Raw genomic sequence first — 15,872 nt, forward strand, 5'->3', positions numbered from 1 at the left:
CTAAGCTATAACTTTGAGGTGGTACACAGGTTCAAACCTGGCCAGTGGTAGACAGTCTCAAACCATTGAGCCTATCTACCAGGGGGGCCGAGTATCTGCTTCAAAGCTTTCATACAGGATAAGAGCCAATCTCGGTGGTAGACAGACTCACAGCAGCTGAGTCTCTCTCCCAGGGGGCCCAGGCATCCGCTTTGTGACACCTATGCCCAAGGTGGCAGACAGGTCCAAACAACTGAACCTATCCGCCAGGGGGCCAGGGCGCCGGGGTGCCGCATACCGCAAATCAACAACCGCCAAACAGCTAAGTTGAAGTTTCTTCTATTTCAAAAACTTTCAACTAATACAATGTTTGTTACATAATGCAAAAGAAAAAAGATACAATCCCCAGCCTAAGGGTCCGCAGGCTCTCGCTTGAAGTAGGCGGCGACGAAGTCAACGACCTCCCGCACGCTGTCCCGAGCGGCGGCCTCCGTCTCTGCTACAGGGCCATCGACCACGGGCGCCAGCGAGATGGCCGGGTCGTGGCTCCGGAGGCAGGTCAGGATGTGCTCCGCCACCATCCGGATCAGCTCGCGGCCCTCGGTTTCAAGCTGTCCAGTAAGGACCGGCCCCAGGCGCTGGAGCCTATCCGAAGCGGAGCTCAACACTGGGAGGGCGTCAGCTATCGAAGCTGGCAGCTCCGCCACCTGGATCGGGCTCATTCCAAATGGCACCAGTGCGAGGCTCGCTTCGGCCGCCCAGTCAGCGATCCGCTGAGCTCCAGCGCGCTGGTCTTCCTGGTGCTTCTGGACCGCCTCCCGGACAGCCTCCTGCACCCGGGTGTCCAAGGCCGCCTTGGCCACCTCCACCTCGCGGGACCTCTCCTCCAGCTCGCGGGATCTCTCCTCGAGTTCGCGGGACCGCTCCTCCAGCTTGGTCTCCTTCTGCTCCGCGTATACCTTCCGCTTCTTGAGCGACTCTCGCTGGCGCCCAAGCTCCTTCTCTATGGCGGTGGCGTGAGCTTCCCGCTTGGCAAGAGACTTCCGGTCCTCTTCCAAGTCCGCCTCGTCGGCAGTCAGCTGGCGGGCCCTCTCCTGCAGTTGTTCATGCCATCCCTGCAGAGTCGCAGAGAAGACGTCGAGCTCCTGCCTCCGGACCTCGAGGTCCTCGCTGCGAGTCTCCAGTTCTGAATGCTGGGCTGCGAGGTGAGCCTCGAGGCCGGACCGCTGAGCAGCAAACCCAACAACCTCCAGGGTGAAGTCCTGCTCCCGCTGTGCCAAGGATTTCTCCCGATTCGACACTGCGAGCTCTCGGTCAAACACCTTCTTAAGGCTGGCTCGGTAGGCCTCTTGGTCCGACTTGAGCTTCGACCGAGCTTCCGCAGCGCGGGAGGCTTCCGCCTTCGTGTGCGCCTCCAGGCGGGTGTGCCAGTCGGAGAGGCGCTGACGCTCGCTCTCCAGCGCAGACCACTCCCGCCGGAAGGCCACCTCGGCGGAGGAGGTTGCCTCTTCAATTGAACGCCGAACTCGCAACAGCACCTGAGGAAGCGGAGTCGCATCCTCCTCCGGGGATTGGAGCTGCAGGAGCCGCCTGCCAAACACCACCTCCAACTCTTCCTCCGCAGCAGGACCGGAGCTGGAGGTAGGGGCTTCCGCTGCAGCACTTGTCTCCGGCGCTTCCGCTGCCGCCGAGTCGGGCGCGGCCGGGCCCAGCTCCGGCGCCTCCGCTGCCGCCGAGTCGGGCGCGTCCAGGCCCAGCTCCGGCGCCTCCGCTGCCGCCGAGTTGGGCGCGTCCGGGCCCAGCTCCGGCGCTTCCGCTGCCGCCGAGTCGGGCGCGTCCGGGCCCAGCTCCGGCGCCGCCGCTGCCGCCGAGTCGGGCGCGGCCGGGCCCAGCTCCGGCGCCTCCGCTGCCGCCGAGTCGGGCGCGGCCAGGCCCAGCTCCGGCGCCTCCGCTGCCGCCGAGTCGGGCGCCGTCGGACCCAGCTCCGGCGCCTCCGCTGCCGCCGAGTCGGGCGCCGTCGGACCCAGCTCCGGCACCTCCGCTGCCGCCGAGTCGGGCGCGGCCGGACCCAGCTCTGGTGCCCCCGCTGCCGACAAGTCGGGCGCGGCCGAGCCTAACTTCGGTGCTCCCGCTGCTGCCGTGGCAGACGCGGCCGCATCGAGTGCCCCCGCCACCAATACGTCAGGAGCGGCTGCACCCAGCACCGGCGCCACCGCCGCTGCCGCTGCTGCACTGAGCCCTGCAGAGTCTGGAAATGGCATGACAGTCAGCATCGCATCATGTGTCACGGAGTTAGCAACAGGACGCCGTACCTGAGGGTCCCGCACCTACTGCCACCGTCGCTGTCGATGCCAAGGTCGCTGCCGCCCGGGCACCTGCTGATGTGCCAACGGTGGTAGAAGAACCGCTGGGGCGGGAAGCCCTGGTAGCAAAGCAGAAAAGCCGTTAACACAAAAAAAACAGAACACCGGCGCAAGGGAGGAGAGCAAGATGACACTAACCCAGCAGAACCGGGGACCCAGCGTCCCCGGAGCCCGGGCCTCTTCTCTTGCGGCTGCTGCTGTTGCTGTTGCTGTTGTTGTCCCTGCAGCTGCGATACAGGCGTAACCCGGGCCTGCGCCCGTTGCTGCTGTACCTGCGGCTGCGGCATGGGTGCAACCCGGGGTCGCTCCTGTTGCTGCTGCTGCCGTCCGCGAGCCTGCTGCCGCTGCTCCTGCGGCTGCTCCTGCTGATGCTGCTCTTGCTGCCGGCACGATGAATTCCTCGGCGGCGATGGTGGTGGTCCAGTTACGCCAGAGGACCCGTGGGGGCCAGCAGCCCGGGAGCTACCCTGGCCTGCCCCCTCGGAAGACCTCTGGCGCTTCGCGGCGGGCTCCGACACCAGGGTCCCGTCGCCCCGGAGTAGCCTCCGCCGGCCTACGTCCCCTGACGACGCACCGGAGCTGCTCTGGGCCCGGCTGGAGCCGGCCGCAGCCGCGCTGCTAGCCGCGGCCTGTTTCCCCTTCGTAGTGGCACCGGACCCCGCAGCGCTTAGCGTAGCCTGATCCCCGGACGAGCCAGGGATCCGGAGCCCACGGTTCGGGTCACCCCCGGTCTGCCGCGGGGCCAGTCCCCCGTCGTCCAGGGTTGGCAGGGTGGCCAGCACCGCCACCCTCGCTGGGTCCTCGCAGAGGGGGACTATGCTCTGCGGGAGGATCAGATTCTCTGCGATGAAGGTGTCTCCCGTCACGTTCCGCACCAGGACCTCCAAGGCCTCCTGGGTCAGGTCGCTTCCCTCCCCGCGATGGGTCCTGCTGCAATCGTTGAGGCCGGTGAAGCTCCACGCCGGTCGCGGCCGCTGCTTCAGGGGGGCGATCCGGCGCTTCACGAAGTCGCCGAGCACGTGCCACGAGGTGAGGCCGCTCCCTGCCAGTGACCTGATCTTATCCAGCACGGAGTCGAACTCCGGCTGCAGCGATGGCTTGGCCCTCCAGGATGCTTTGTCGGAGGCGGGCCCCGCGGTCGGCAGGACAAGGCGCTCGTTGGCTTCGGTGGTGGCAACCACCCAATCCCTGCGCCACTCCTCCCACCTTCCGCCAGCAAGGCCCGGAATGTAAGGAGTCGGCAGGTCGCTCCTTATCTGGAAGTAGTACCCTCCCACTTCGTCCTTGCTCCTTCCGGACCTCACCAGGATGAAGAAGTAGCGGAAGAGGATGACGCAGGGACGCACTCCTACGAACATCTCGCATAAATGCACAAAGATGGACGCCAAGAGGAGGGAGTGGGGCGTCAGATGCTGAAGCTGGAGGCCGAAGTCTTCCAGCAGCAGCAGCAAGAATGAAGAAATCGGCAGCCCCACGCCGGCGGAGACGTGCGAGGTAAATAGCACGAACTCCCCGGCGCGGAGATTGCCAAGGGGAACCGAGCCTGCTCGCACCCCCCAGCCGGTCTCCTGAGCGCTCCACCCAAGCAGGCGGCGCACTGTGTTCAGCTCTCCCTCGGTCTGGAAGCGACGGGGATGAACAAGGGATGCCATCTCCTGACGGGCGAGGAAGGAGCCTGTGTAGGGGGGAGAGAAGGTCAAGGAAGGCTCGGAGGCAAAGGGGCGCAAAGGCTGGAGGAAGAAGACGAATGCGGGAAAGCAACCGTAGGATACGGTATGCCCCGTTATAAAGCCTGTCTCAACCAGCGCGCCCCGGAACCGTCGCCGGAACTCAAGCGACGCTCGCACCAGGAGTTAGCCGCCCAGTCCATGACGTGGGGGGCCCAGGCCCACCTGTCAGGGAGGGTGGGTAATCAACGGGGGTGCGAAAAGGCGGGATCCGAACCGTCGCCCGCGCGCGTGAAGCAAGGCGGAAGCCGAGCTGACGTGCGCGCATTAATCATAGGCGTGGCCGAGCTTTTCGGGAGCTGCGCCGGTGGTAAATGATCCGTTTACTCCGGCCGCAACAATGCCGAACGTCGCGCGTGTGACTAAGTGAACCGCTTATCGTGGGGCCCTTAGTCAGTAATCCGTTGCGACGTGATGAGGCAGCAACCAACCCAATGGGTAGTCAAAGCCGGTCAAAACCTGCAGAAAGGAGCTTCAAGCTATATAGTGCCAAATCGCAGAAGTGGCCCCACCTGTGGGCTCGTACCTCCCCCAAGGTGGGCCCGGGGGCCACTGTCGGTACCCTGCAACAGGGATACCCACTCTTACTGCAGCAAAGCAGGACCCGCGTAGTTATCCGTAGCCGCGCGGGAGAGACGGAGTAGCCAGGCCCCACAGGCCAGGCTTTTCCCTCACCAGGCCAACGGCCCCGGACCGTTCCCCGCCTGAGGATGGGTCCGGTGGCGCCACGTGTCTCCATGGAAGGGAAGCTCCAAGCTGACCGCCGAAGCCTCGGACCCCCAGAGGGGTCCGGGACCTCCTACGCCCGTCCGGACTCCCCTCACCGTGTAGGGGTCCGAAGCCGCCACGTGTCCCGGAGGCGCGGGATCGTGCGCGAGCCTTCCGGAGGAAGACTCGCCCACCTACCGCATTTAATGCGATAGACAAGGCGTGCTCTGCCGCCGTGGTACACAAGACAGCCTTTTGTCAGGCCCCGCTGCGCGCCGCGTATTACCAAGGAGCACAGTGCAGCCGCCTGAGCCGCGCCCGCGCAGAGCCCGCCTGTGGCATTAAACGGATACGACAGCACGGCACTTTTCCATCATGCCGCCTACGCCGCAAGCTACACCGCCCGCTTAAGCAATGTGACGGGCGGTGTCACTAGCTGCGACGGGCCTGACCTGACAAGACGACGCTAGGACATGATGGACGAAGGGCTCCGGGAGCAGGCGAGGGAATCCAAGAGAAAGATCTCCTTTGCCTGCGACGCCATAATGCAAGAACAGTGCATTAGGTTATACTACATCGTTGGACCCACCTGTCGGGGATCCAACGGCTGTGTACGCGCCCCCTTGAGATATAAAAGGGAGGCGCTCGCTGTGCACAGGACAGATCGATACAGACTCAAGCTCCCGCACCTCCTCACGCTTGTGGGAAGGCAATACAACACACAAGCTCCCTACATCCACTGTGTGTTGTATTGCCTTCCCACAAGCGTGAGGAGGTGCGGGAGCTTGAGTCTGTATCGATCTGTCCTGTGCACAGCGAGCGCCTCCCTTTTATATCTCAAGGGGGCGCGTACACAGCCGTTGGATCCCCGACAGGTGGGTCCAACGATGTAGTATAACCTAATGCACTGTTCTTGCATTATGGCGTCGCAGGCAAAGGAGATCTTTCTCTTGGATTCCCTCGCCTGCTCCCGGAGCCCTTCGTCCATCATGTCCTAGCGTCGTCTTGTCAGGTCAGGCCCGTCGCAGCTAGTGACACCGCCCGTCACATTGCTTAAGCGGGCGGTGTAGCTTGCGGCGTAGGCGGCATGATGGAAAAGTGCCGTGCTGTCGTATCCGTTTAATGCCACAGGCGGGCTCTGCGCGGGCGCGGCTCAGGCGGCTGCACTGTGCTCCTTGGTAATACGCGGCGCGCAGCGGGGCCTGACAAAAGGCTGTCTTGTGTACCACGGCGGCAGAGCACGCCTTGTCTATCGCATTAAATGCGGTAGGTGGGCGAGTCTTCCTCCGGAAGGCTCGCGCACGATCCCGCGCCTCCGGGACACGTGGCGGCTTCGGACCCCTACACGGTGAGGGGAGTCCGGACGGGCGTAGGAGGTCCCGGACCCCTCTGGGGGTCCGAGGCTTCGGCGGTCAGCTTGGAGCTTCCCTTCCATGGAGACACGTGGCGCCACCGGACCCATCCTCAGGCGGGGAACGGTCCGGGGCCGTTGGCCTGGTGAGGGAAAAGCCTGGCCTGTGGGGCCTGGCTACTCCGTCTCTCCCGCGCGGCTACGGATAACTACGCGGGTCCTGCTTTGCTGCAGTAAGAGTGGGTATCCCTGTTGCAGGGTACCGACAAACGGCGATTCTTCAAATGGAACATAACAAAGCACCGGTGCCATAGCATGCGGAGTGAGTGTGCCTTCCTTCATCTTCAAGTTTGCCGTTGCAGAGGGAGAACGCAGCCCAGAGGCCTGAAGATCCAGCCAACGCCTGTCTTCCCCACGGACGGCGCCAAAATGTCGTGGGGGTTCTAGGGGTACCCACAGCCGGGTGGCGGAACGCACCCGCCTATTCCCAGTGAGGGAGTACTCGGGGAAGTACTAGGCGATGGGGCTGAATCTATGCTGGGACAAGGACTCAAGAACACACGATTTAGAGTGGTTCGGGCCGCCGGAGCGTAATACCCTACGTCCACTGGGAGATGTATTGTCTTGGTTGTGTGAATGAATCTATCCTCTGCTGGTCTTGGCTCTTACCCAGCCTGAGGTTTTCTAACGGCGCTCTCCCCTTTTATAGATCAAAGGGAGGGCGGATACATAGAACGTTGATGCCCCGACAGGTGGGCCCAACGTGACTGTGGCTACAGTGGTAGCGAATCTTTCCTTCGATATGCGTACTGCTGCTCTTCTGACACAGGGGTCTTCTCTTGTCCCGTCAGCGAGGCGCCCGTTGGAGTAGCGTAGCTTGCGGCGTGGCCTGCTGAGGCTATTATGTAGCGTCATAATGGGTGAAGCCGAGCCGTCGTATCCGACTGTTACGGCAGACTGGCAGACGCGGCATGGGCGGCGCCATCGGCTCCACTGCCTTGGTAATACGCGATCAATAGTGCCCCCTGGTCAGTCAAACGCCTCGGCTTCCACTATATCAAAGTGGACGTCCACCTACCGCAATAAATGCGAAGGTAGGTGGACCTCAATATGGAGACCAAGGGCCTCATACACGTGTCGGCCCCGGACCACCCTGAGGCGGGCGCGTCCAAACCTTCCCTTGGAGAGGGGTCCGGTTGCTATCCAGGACCCTATGAGGGGTCCGGGACCCCGCGGGGGTCCGGATTCCTTGGGAGGTCCGGAGCCCTGGCTGCTTGCGCTTGAGCGCCTGTTTTTCTGGGACACGTGGCGTTCCCAGACCTTCCCCGGCCGTGGAACAGGTCCGGACCTTTGTCGGGAGGACAGGACTTCGGACTGCAGGGGTCCGGCTGTTTGGTTGTAGTCAAGGATGACTACTAAGGCTCTTGCCTAGTCACAGCAAGAGGGGGTACCCCAGTCCTGGGGTACCGACAGTGGCCCCCGGGCCCACCTCGGGAGAGGTCCGAACCCGCGGGTGGGGCCACCACCGTGATGTGTTCTTACGCAACTTGATTGTGTTGGTGTGCTCTTGGAGAGAGTGGGCATCCCGGACCCCTGAGGCCGGTATGCTTGTTGCCTGGTTTAGGTACTAGAGTGCTCTCCACGGGGCGACGAAGGTGTAGGCTTAGGGTACGGAACCAAGCTAAGCGGCTACACGGACTTCGGATCGCTCAGGGGGTAGCACTACTTCCCGGACCCGGCTTTTGTCGACCGTGGCGAGCGGTCTCCGCCGGAGCGGGCCACCGGAGTGGACTTGGAGCGACCGTGGCGAGCGGTCTCCGCCGGAGCGGGCCACCGGAGTGGACTTGGAGCGACCGTGGCGAGCGGTCTCCGCCGGAGCGGGCCACCGGAGTGGACTTGGAGCGACCGTGGCGAGCGGTCTCCGCCGGAGCGGGCCACCGGAGTGGACTTGGAGCGACCGTGGCGAGCGGTCTCCGCCGGGGCGGGCCACCGGAGTGGACTTGGAGCGACCGTGGCGAGCGGTCTCCGCCGGAGCGGGCCACCGGAGTGGACTTGGAGCGACCGTGGCGAGCGGTCTCCGCCGGGGCGGGCCACCGGAGTGGACTTGGAGCGACCGTGGCGAGCGGTCTCCGCCGGAGCGGGCCACCGGAGTGGACTTGGAGCGACCGTGGCGAGCGGTCTCCGCCGGAGCGGGCCACCGGAGTGGACTTGGAGCGACCGTGGCGAGCGGTCTCCGCCGGGGCGGGCCACCGGAGTGGACTTGGAGCGACCGTGGCGAGCGGTCTCCGCCGGAGCGGGCGTTGCTGATAATCCGATGAAGCATGTTACCGGACCTCATAGTAAGGTGCAAAGAAACCAAGCCTTATACTAGAAGAGAACCCGGGACCTCTAAAGTCAGCAGTCCTGGATACTAGAGTACTTGTAACAGGGTAGTGAAGTACGTAAACTTAGGGTACATTACCAGGCTAAGCCACGCGGAGCTTCTCTACCCCAGGATACAAATACCACTTCTCCAGAGCAGGTCCCTAGGGGTCCGGACTGCCTTCCAGCTAGAAGGGGTGTCTTCACCTGACCACAAGCCAGCAACTCAACTTGGATTGTTAGCAACAATGGTAAAGACTCTGTTTGGGAGGAAGAAATGGTCAACCGAAAAAACAGCCATCCAGAATGAATGAATGTAACCGGGGTGGAGCCTAGATAAGGTCAAGAAAGAAAATCTCCTTTATCATTGTGGTTATCACGGTATACATCAGAGGTCGGGATTACGAGGTCGGACCTCCACCGCTCCGGACCGCTTTTGCCTGTTTGTGTGATAGGGCCAGAGGCCGGGTTTACAAGGTCGGACCTTAACCGCTCTGGACACACACATAGACACCACGCTATTACAAAGGAGAAATTCTCTTATTCCTTTCTTAGGAGTAACCTACGGCTGCATGCTATACAGCGTGTTCTTCGGAGGTGAAGGCACCTTGGACGTGCCTGAACCGCATCATCCAGGATCACCTCGGGAGCTCGGGGGGCCCCTCCTTGCCTAAGAGCTGTCACATGCTTACATGGCATGAGACAAATTCTTTGGCCTTGAATGGAAGAGGCCCCCTCCCCCTGCCGTCGCCGTTGCCGATGGAAACCAGAACCCTTGCGCAGCAGATGGACCGGTGCGACGCGTGGAGAAGTGCGGTCGTTCGCCGGCTTGTCCTTGGTGCTAGCGCCAAGGGCCCCCGCGCGAGGTGGCGGGGTCCTGCCTGCAGCAGCACCGAGCAACGCTGAGGTGGATCTCCGGTGCTGCTGCGGCAGGAGGTCTCAGTCAACTTCCTCCGGGATGGCTGTCGGCTCTAGGCTCCAAGTTGAGAGAAAGCCTTGAGCCGACGTCATGCCATCGCAGAGGGGGCGTGGCCGTTGCTTGAGAGGAAACCTTGAGTCGACGTAGGAGCGGCGGTGCGCAGCGGCGCCTCTGCTGCATGCTGCTACGCCGGCTCTGAGGTGTCGCGGTGGCGACACACAGCAGACGCCGCTGCCGTGCGCCGCCGCACCGAGGTCGTCGGAGCGCCGGTGCCATAGCATGCGGAGTGAGTGTGCCTTCCTTCATCTTCAAGTTTGCCGTTGCAGAGGGAGAACGCAGCCCAGAGGCCTGAAGATCCAGCCAACGCCTGTCTTCCCCACGGACGGCGCCAAAATGTCGTGGGGGTTCTAGGGGTACCCACAGCCGGGTGGCGGAACGCACCCGCCTATTCCCAGTGAGGGAGTACTCGGGGAAGTACTAGGCGATGGGGCTGAATCTATGCTGGGACAAGGACTCAAGAACACACGATTTAGAGTGGTTCGGGCCGCCGGAGCGTAATACCCTACGTCCACTGGGAGATGTATTGTCTTGGTTGTGTGAATGAATCTATCCTCTGCTGGTCTTGGCTCTTACCCAGCCTGAGGTTTTCTAACGGCGCTCTCCCCTTTTATAGATCAAAGGGAGGGCGGATACATAGAACGTTGATGCCCCGACAGGTGGGCCCAACGTGACTGTGGCTACAGTGGTAGCGAATCTTTCCTTCGATATGCGTACTGCTGCTCTTCTGACACAGGGGTCTTCTCTTGTCCCGTCAGCGAGGCGCCCGTTGGAGTAGCGTAGCTTGCGGCGTGGCCTGCTGAGGCTATTATGTAGCGTCATAATGGGTGAAGCCGAGCCGTCGTATCCGACTGTTACGGCAGACTGGCAGACGCGGCATGGGCGGCGCCATCGGCTCCACTGCCTTGGTAATACGCGATCAATAGTGCCCCCTGGTCAGTCAAACGCCTCGGCTTCCACTATATCAAAGTGGACGTCCACCTACCGCAATAAATGCGAAGGTAGGTGGACCTCAATATGGAGACCAAGGGCCTCATACACGTGTCGGCCCCGGACCACCCTGAGGCGGGGCGTCCAAACCTTCCCTTGGAGAGGGGTCCGGTTGCTATCCAGGACCCTATGAGGGGTCCGGGACCCCGCGGGGGTCCGGATTCCTTGGGAGGTCCGGAGCCCTGGCTGCTTGCGCTTGAGCGCCTGTTTTTCTGGGACACGTGGCGTTCCCAGACCTTCCCCGGCCGTGGAACAGGTCCGGACCTTTGTCGGGAGGACAGGACTTCGGACTGCAGGGGTCCGGCTGTTTGGTTGTAGTCAAGGATGACTACTAAGGCTCTTGCCTAGTCACAGCAAGAGGGGGTACCCCAGTCCTGGGGTACCGACACCGTTCGAACCTCCTCTTGGGTGAACATGGCGATTAGGCTTTCACTTTCATCATCTATTACTTGTGGTATATCGTCCCTTCTACTTTCATCAATAGTCAAAAAACTATTTTCTGAGGGACCGAAAAGACCGCGGTAGTAATCTGTGATGTATTTTTTAAGTTCCTCATCTCCTTTTATAATTTTATCCCCATCTTCCAATTGGAAGATTCTAGTTTTTCTGTGCTTGCCATTAGCAATCAGTTGGAAGTATTTGGTATTCATATCACCCTGAAAAATTTTGGTTGTTTTTCCTCTTTGGTACCACTTTATCTCTTCTTCACGTAGAAGTTGGATAAGTCTTGCTTTAAGTGTTTGTTTCAGGTCAATCTCCCATTGAAGGAGCGTCTCATTTTCTGCTTTCTTATCCAGCACCTCTAATTTTGAGATAAGATCTTTTTTCTCTTTTTTGTAGTGGCCGCTATTATTCTTGGCCCAGCCCCGAAGGAATTGTCTGAGCCGTCTTATTTTGTAGTGGCCGCTATTATTTTTTTTTCTTGAATGCGCTGGAGAGCTGCGCATCAATATATTAAGATGAAAGAAAAATGGGGGAAAGAGCCCCCAAAACAAAAAATGTTACAGGGATAAAGGATCTGTAACACACCCTAGGAAGAACACACTCTCTTAGACACACTAAACACTTAAAGGACCAGACCACCTGCACAGGGCAATTAGGAGATGGGAGCTAGGGCAAGGAGATAAGAAACTCCTCGAGCCCCAGCTACAGACCACAGTTGGACCTCTTCTCTAAAGGCTGCCATGACCCGGGATAAATTAGGAGTTCCTCCATCAAACACACAGTAATTCCTGTGCTTCCACACTAACTAAGATCCTAGAATAATGATGGAATTGATTCCCTTTTGAACCTGACCCGAGAACCTGCTGCTAGTTTCCCCCCACCAATGAATAAAGCAGTGATCATCCAACTGTGGCGCCAAGGTTTGGAGCCCAAACTGCTGCAAGGTGTGGACCCAGAACTGTCGGGTGAAGACACAGGAGACCAATAAGTGATCAATTGTTTCTCCAACCTGATCACAAAGTGGGCATATAGTATACCTATTTGATATTATAAATCTTTATATTTTTTATAATTTTGATCAAACTTTGAAATGGTTTGACTCTTCAAGATTCTTGGAATAACTTATAATTTGGAATGGAGGGAGTATTGTACTATCCATTCATATTATCAGTGATTCACAGCAAATGATACCCGTATGTATATCGGCAGCTCATAATAAATAAATATTAATCTCTCTCTTTGCTCACCTCTCTCCATGCCCACTTATGGACTCATTTTTACTCAATTGAGGGATCCAGTTTATACCATTTTTTGCATTTAACATTATGCAAATGGTAACAAGCAAAGATCACTTTGTATGAATCTTATCTCCATTTATATGAGCTAATTGGTCCAAATGCATTGTTATTTCCTTATAAAGATGTTCTTTTGAACGTTGTAGGCGGCAATACCACACATGAGGACCCTCGGTCCTTGGAGGATATGGAGTCAGAACAGGCATGATGAACCGAAGGCACCCAAGCCCAATCTGCACATCCCGTGCCACGATAGTGCCCTTTTTAGCCTGTCCCTTCGCCTTCGCGAGTCCAAGACAGAATTATAATCCGCTCAGCCTTTCCTTAGGTTCTTTTTTTTTTCTTTGACCGATTTCGACGTGCCACTCTAGCTGCACTCGGCCACTCGGGTCTTTTTTCACATGGATCTCGTAATGGCTCCAGTCCCGAGCTCCTGCAAGAGCTCTACTAAACATTTTGTATGAGAAGCTATTGTTTTATAAAAAATAGATATTTTTTTGAAAAATAGAGAAGCGAGAGCTCTTTTATAGGAGCCACAATTCATGGCACCTCCAAGACGACTCCGGCTTCTACTTTGGATCCCCTCACGAGGAGTCCTACCAAACACCTCCTTTGGCATGGCTCCGCCAGAAACTGCTTGTCTGCTTTAGCTCCATGCAGCAGTAAATGATACTCTGGCAACATTGTTTTCCACCACGCAGGAAGCTAACGGTGTACCACTAAACCACCACCGAACCATGGACGTTTCAAGTCAATGAGGTTCTTGGTAGGACGGAGTGTACATGAGTATATGACAGGTTCACAGAATGACAGCTGCGATACAGCCATACACAGGAGCATATGAGCAAGGAGATACACACGCGTATAGCACGGAGGAGCGGTCCGGTCCGGGCAATGCCGTCGTCCTCCAGCTAGGATGCAAGCGGGGCGGGTTTTGCCGCCATCCCACTGGGCAGACCCGCGCCGCCAACCCGCGAATCGCCGCAATTGAGCCCGCATAGGTGAAGTGGCGATATGCGGTCTGCCCGCAGGGCCCAACGGCGCCGCGTAGCCCGGAGTAGAAAGAAAGCATGTGCCGCCTCTGCCATCCGAGATCCACTTGTGCCGCCGCCGCCTCCTTTGTGGCCGGCACGCCCCTCTGCGCCCCGCGCCTCTTCGCCGCGCCCTCCGCACCCCGTGCTGCTCGCTTCGCCGCGTCCTACACCGCCTCTGCCTCCGCCGCCGCCGGCACCGCCGAACCCACTCTCACCCCCACTGGAGCGTCCACTCCAGCGGCGACCCACCGCCGCCGGCAAGACTCCTCGCCCTGTCGTCCGTTTTTGCCGTAGCCCTCCCCCGCTTCACCGGCCTTGGATTGGCGTGCAGCTGTCGGGGAGCCGGAACGGGTCGGCCCCGGCCGTCAGGGTCTCGGCGAGGTTCTGCTGCAGCTTCTCCATGCGCTGCGACTGGGCGTCCTCGGCCTGCTTGGAGGTGTGCTGTAGGCCACCAACGGCGGCGGCTGCAAACAAGGTCAGTGTAACACCCAAGTGTTAAACTTGGTTTAACTAGCTAACTAGTGACCAAATTCTCTCGGTTACAAGTCGAGTCACAAATCGACTCAAAACTCGATTTCAAATTCTGGAGCCAGAGGAACCCAGATACTCCGGGTATGAATCCGGAAATTCTGGATTTACCCGGATACTCCGGATATTTTTCCGGATACTCCGGACCAAGAACTTTATATCTCATGATTTGGTCCTTTTGCTGTTCCCAAATGTTATAAAACGTTATTCACTCTCTCCCGTGCTCTCTCTTACTCTCTCCCGTGTTCTCTCACTCTCTCTCGTGCTCTCTCTCACCCCAAACCCTAGAGACCCAAAACCCTCCCTCTACCCTTGATCCAAGGCCCACGGGAGCTTCACTTGGGTGGTGGATCATCTATCCCGCGTGCTCCATCCCTGGACGGCTTGGGTTCAAGCCCTTGGTGCAAGGAAGAGATCGCCCAAGGTAAATAAGCTAGGGTTTGGCAAGTCACTTGTTCTAGGGGGTTTAAATCGTTTTCCTCCGGTTAGTCGTCTTCTTATGAATCACTCTACTAGGGTCTAGGAGGGTTTCGATTTTTGTGGGTTGATTTTGCTAGAAATCACGATTTCAGTTTTTGGGGCGAAAAATGCTGTCGGGTTCGGAGACTCCGGGTATAAGCCCGGATACTCCGGGTTTTTGACACTCCGGGCGAAACTCCGGGTATAGCCCCGGAAACTCCGGATTTGGGAATCCGGATATTCCGGTTTTGCAGAGTTATGAACGTCGGGTTGTGTGGTTAGTAGTATTTGTAATCGGTTAAGGTTTATTTCAAAGATTCAAATTATATTGCATACATTCTCATATCATATGCATACGTATAGACGCCGCCACTGAAGGAGTCGTATACGAGGTGGTTGCGGAGCCACAGGGGCCGCAGGAGCAAGCCCCGCAGCAGGAGGATCGTGGGGAGCAAGTCCAAGGCCCATCTCACCCTAGCACTGAGCCGCAGACTCAAGGCAAGCCCCGGTGCACATTCTAATATTTTAAATTATGTCATCTATATATATGTCTCTAATATTTGTGCATTAGGTTTAGGAGTTGGTTGAAACCTTAGTTGCATGATTCCTAGTTTTTCCTGGGCCTCATACTAGTATGAATAGGTCGTTAGCACTGCTATGCTTAATAGGGCTCGATAGAAGTCGAGTGATAATTCTATCACTCGCGAGATATAGGATGTCCTTATATTACAGTATGTGCTTTATTATATTCGAGATGGAAGGTAAGGGATGGTAGACCGGATGGGAGAAGGTATAACCCCATCTGTGTTGATTAAGGACCGTTCCGTTGTCGGCTGTGCTGATCGGGGATTGAATTGTACTAACCGCATGCCGGGAGTAGGAGGTAGTCGAAACCGGCAAGCCGAGTACTGCCTTGCTTCGAAAGTACAAAACTTCATTACCACCCCTTAGGGCGAGTCAAGTGGTCGCGGAGAAATGGGATGCATATGTTTACTTTTGGTGGTCTCACGTTGAGCTCGACCTACTATATGTAGGTGGGGCGGTTCTGTAGTTCGAGGCGGGGAGGGGAAAGGTTGGTGCGTGAGGTCCGACGGGGCTTTTGCGTGCCGTGTTGGTTAGGTTCACCTTGCAAGGTAAATCGGATCGATTCGCCGTGTCTCGCGGTCATGAGGGCCCTGATCTCTTGGTCACATCCTAGTAAGGAGTTGGAATAAATTGAGATGAGATGTGGATTGCTATTATCTAAACTAATGGTTTGCTCACCATGATTGTTGTAGATTTGCAAAACATTGGAGTTTAGTAAATTGATTACTTTATATTGAAACTAAAACATGGAAATAAGGACTCACTTGTAGTTGCATTTTTTCCGCAAAACCAACCACCGGCCAAAAAGCTTTGCATGTCTAGTTATGTGGGCTAAGTATACCCAATGGTCGGGTAAGCCTTACTGAGTATTAGTATACTCAGGGTTTCTTGCCACCAATATTTTCAGGACAGACAGAAGTTGACTTCTGCCCCTGCTGTATCAAGTTCATCCGCCGGGATGCAGAGGGGTGGGAGGTGGTGGAGCGAGACTGAGACCCCTAGGTTAGGGAGTGGTCGTTTGCACACCTTAGGGCAGAGTGTGCAGCTCCTCAATTTTTGACCGGTCATGGTT

At 58.0% G+C, this 15,872-nt stretch overlaps 1 protein-coding gene across 1 annotated transcript; it reads right to left on the reverse strand.

The window, feature by feature from the left end:
- Positions 1–2,722, reverse strand: LOC120681128 (transcription factor btd-like). The gene is made up of 4 exons (XM_039962663.1): positions 2,481–2,722; positions 2,292–2,401; positions 1,969–2,227; positions 1–37 (listed from the first exon to the last, which is right to left on the reverse strand). The coding sequence occupies exons 1-4, from the start codon at positions 2,627–2,629 to the stop codon at positions 1–3; spliced, it is 555 nt and encodes a 184-aa protein (XP_039818597.1). The 5' UTR covers positions 2,630–2,722.
- Positions 2,723–15,872: the final 13,150 nt, after the last annotated feature.

The sequence above is a fragment of the Panicum virgatum genome, chromosome 7N (assembly GCF_016808335.1).
Source record: "Panicum virgatum strain AP13 chromosome 7N, P.virgatum_v5, whole genome shotgun sequence".
Lineage (NCBI taxonomy): Eukaryota > Viridiplantae > Streptophyta > Magnoliopsida > Poales > Poaceae > Panicum > Panicum virgatum.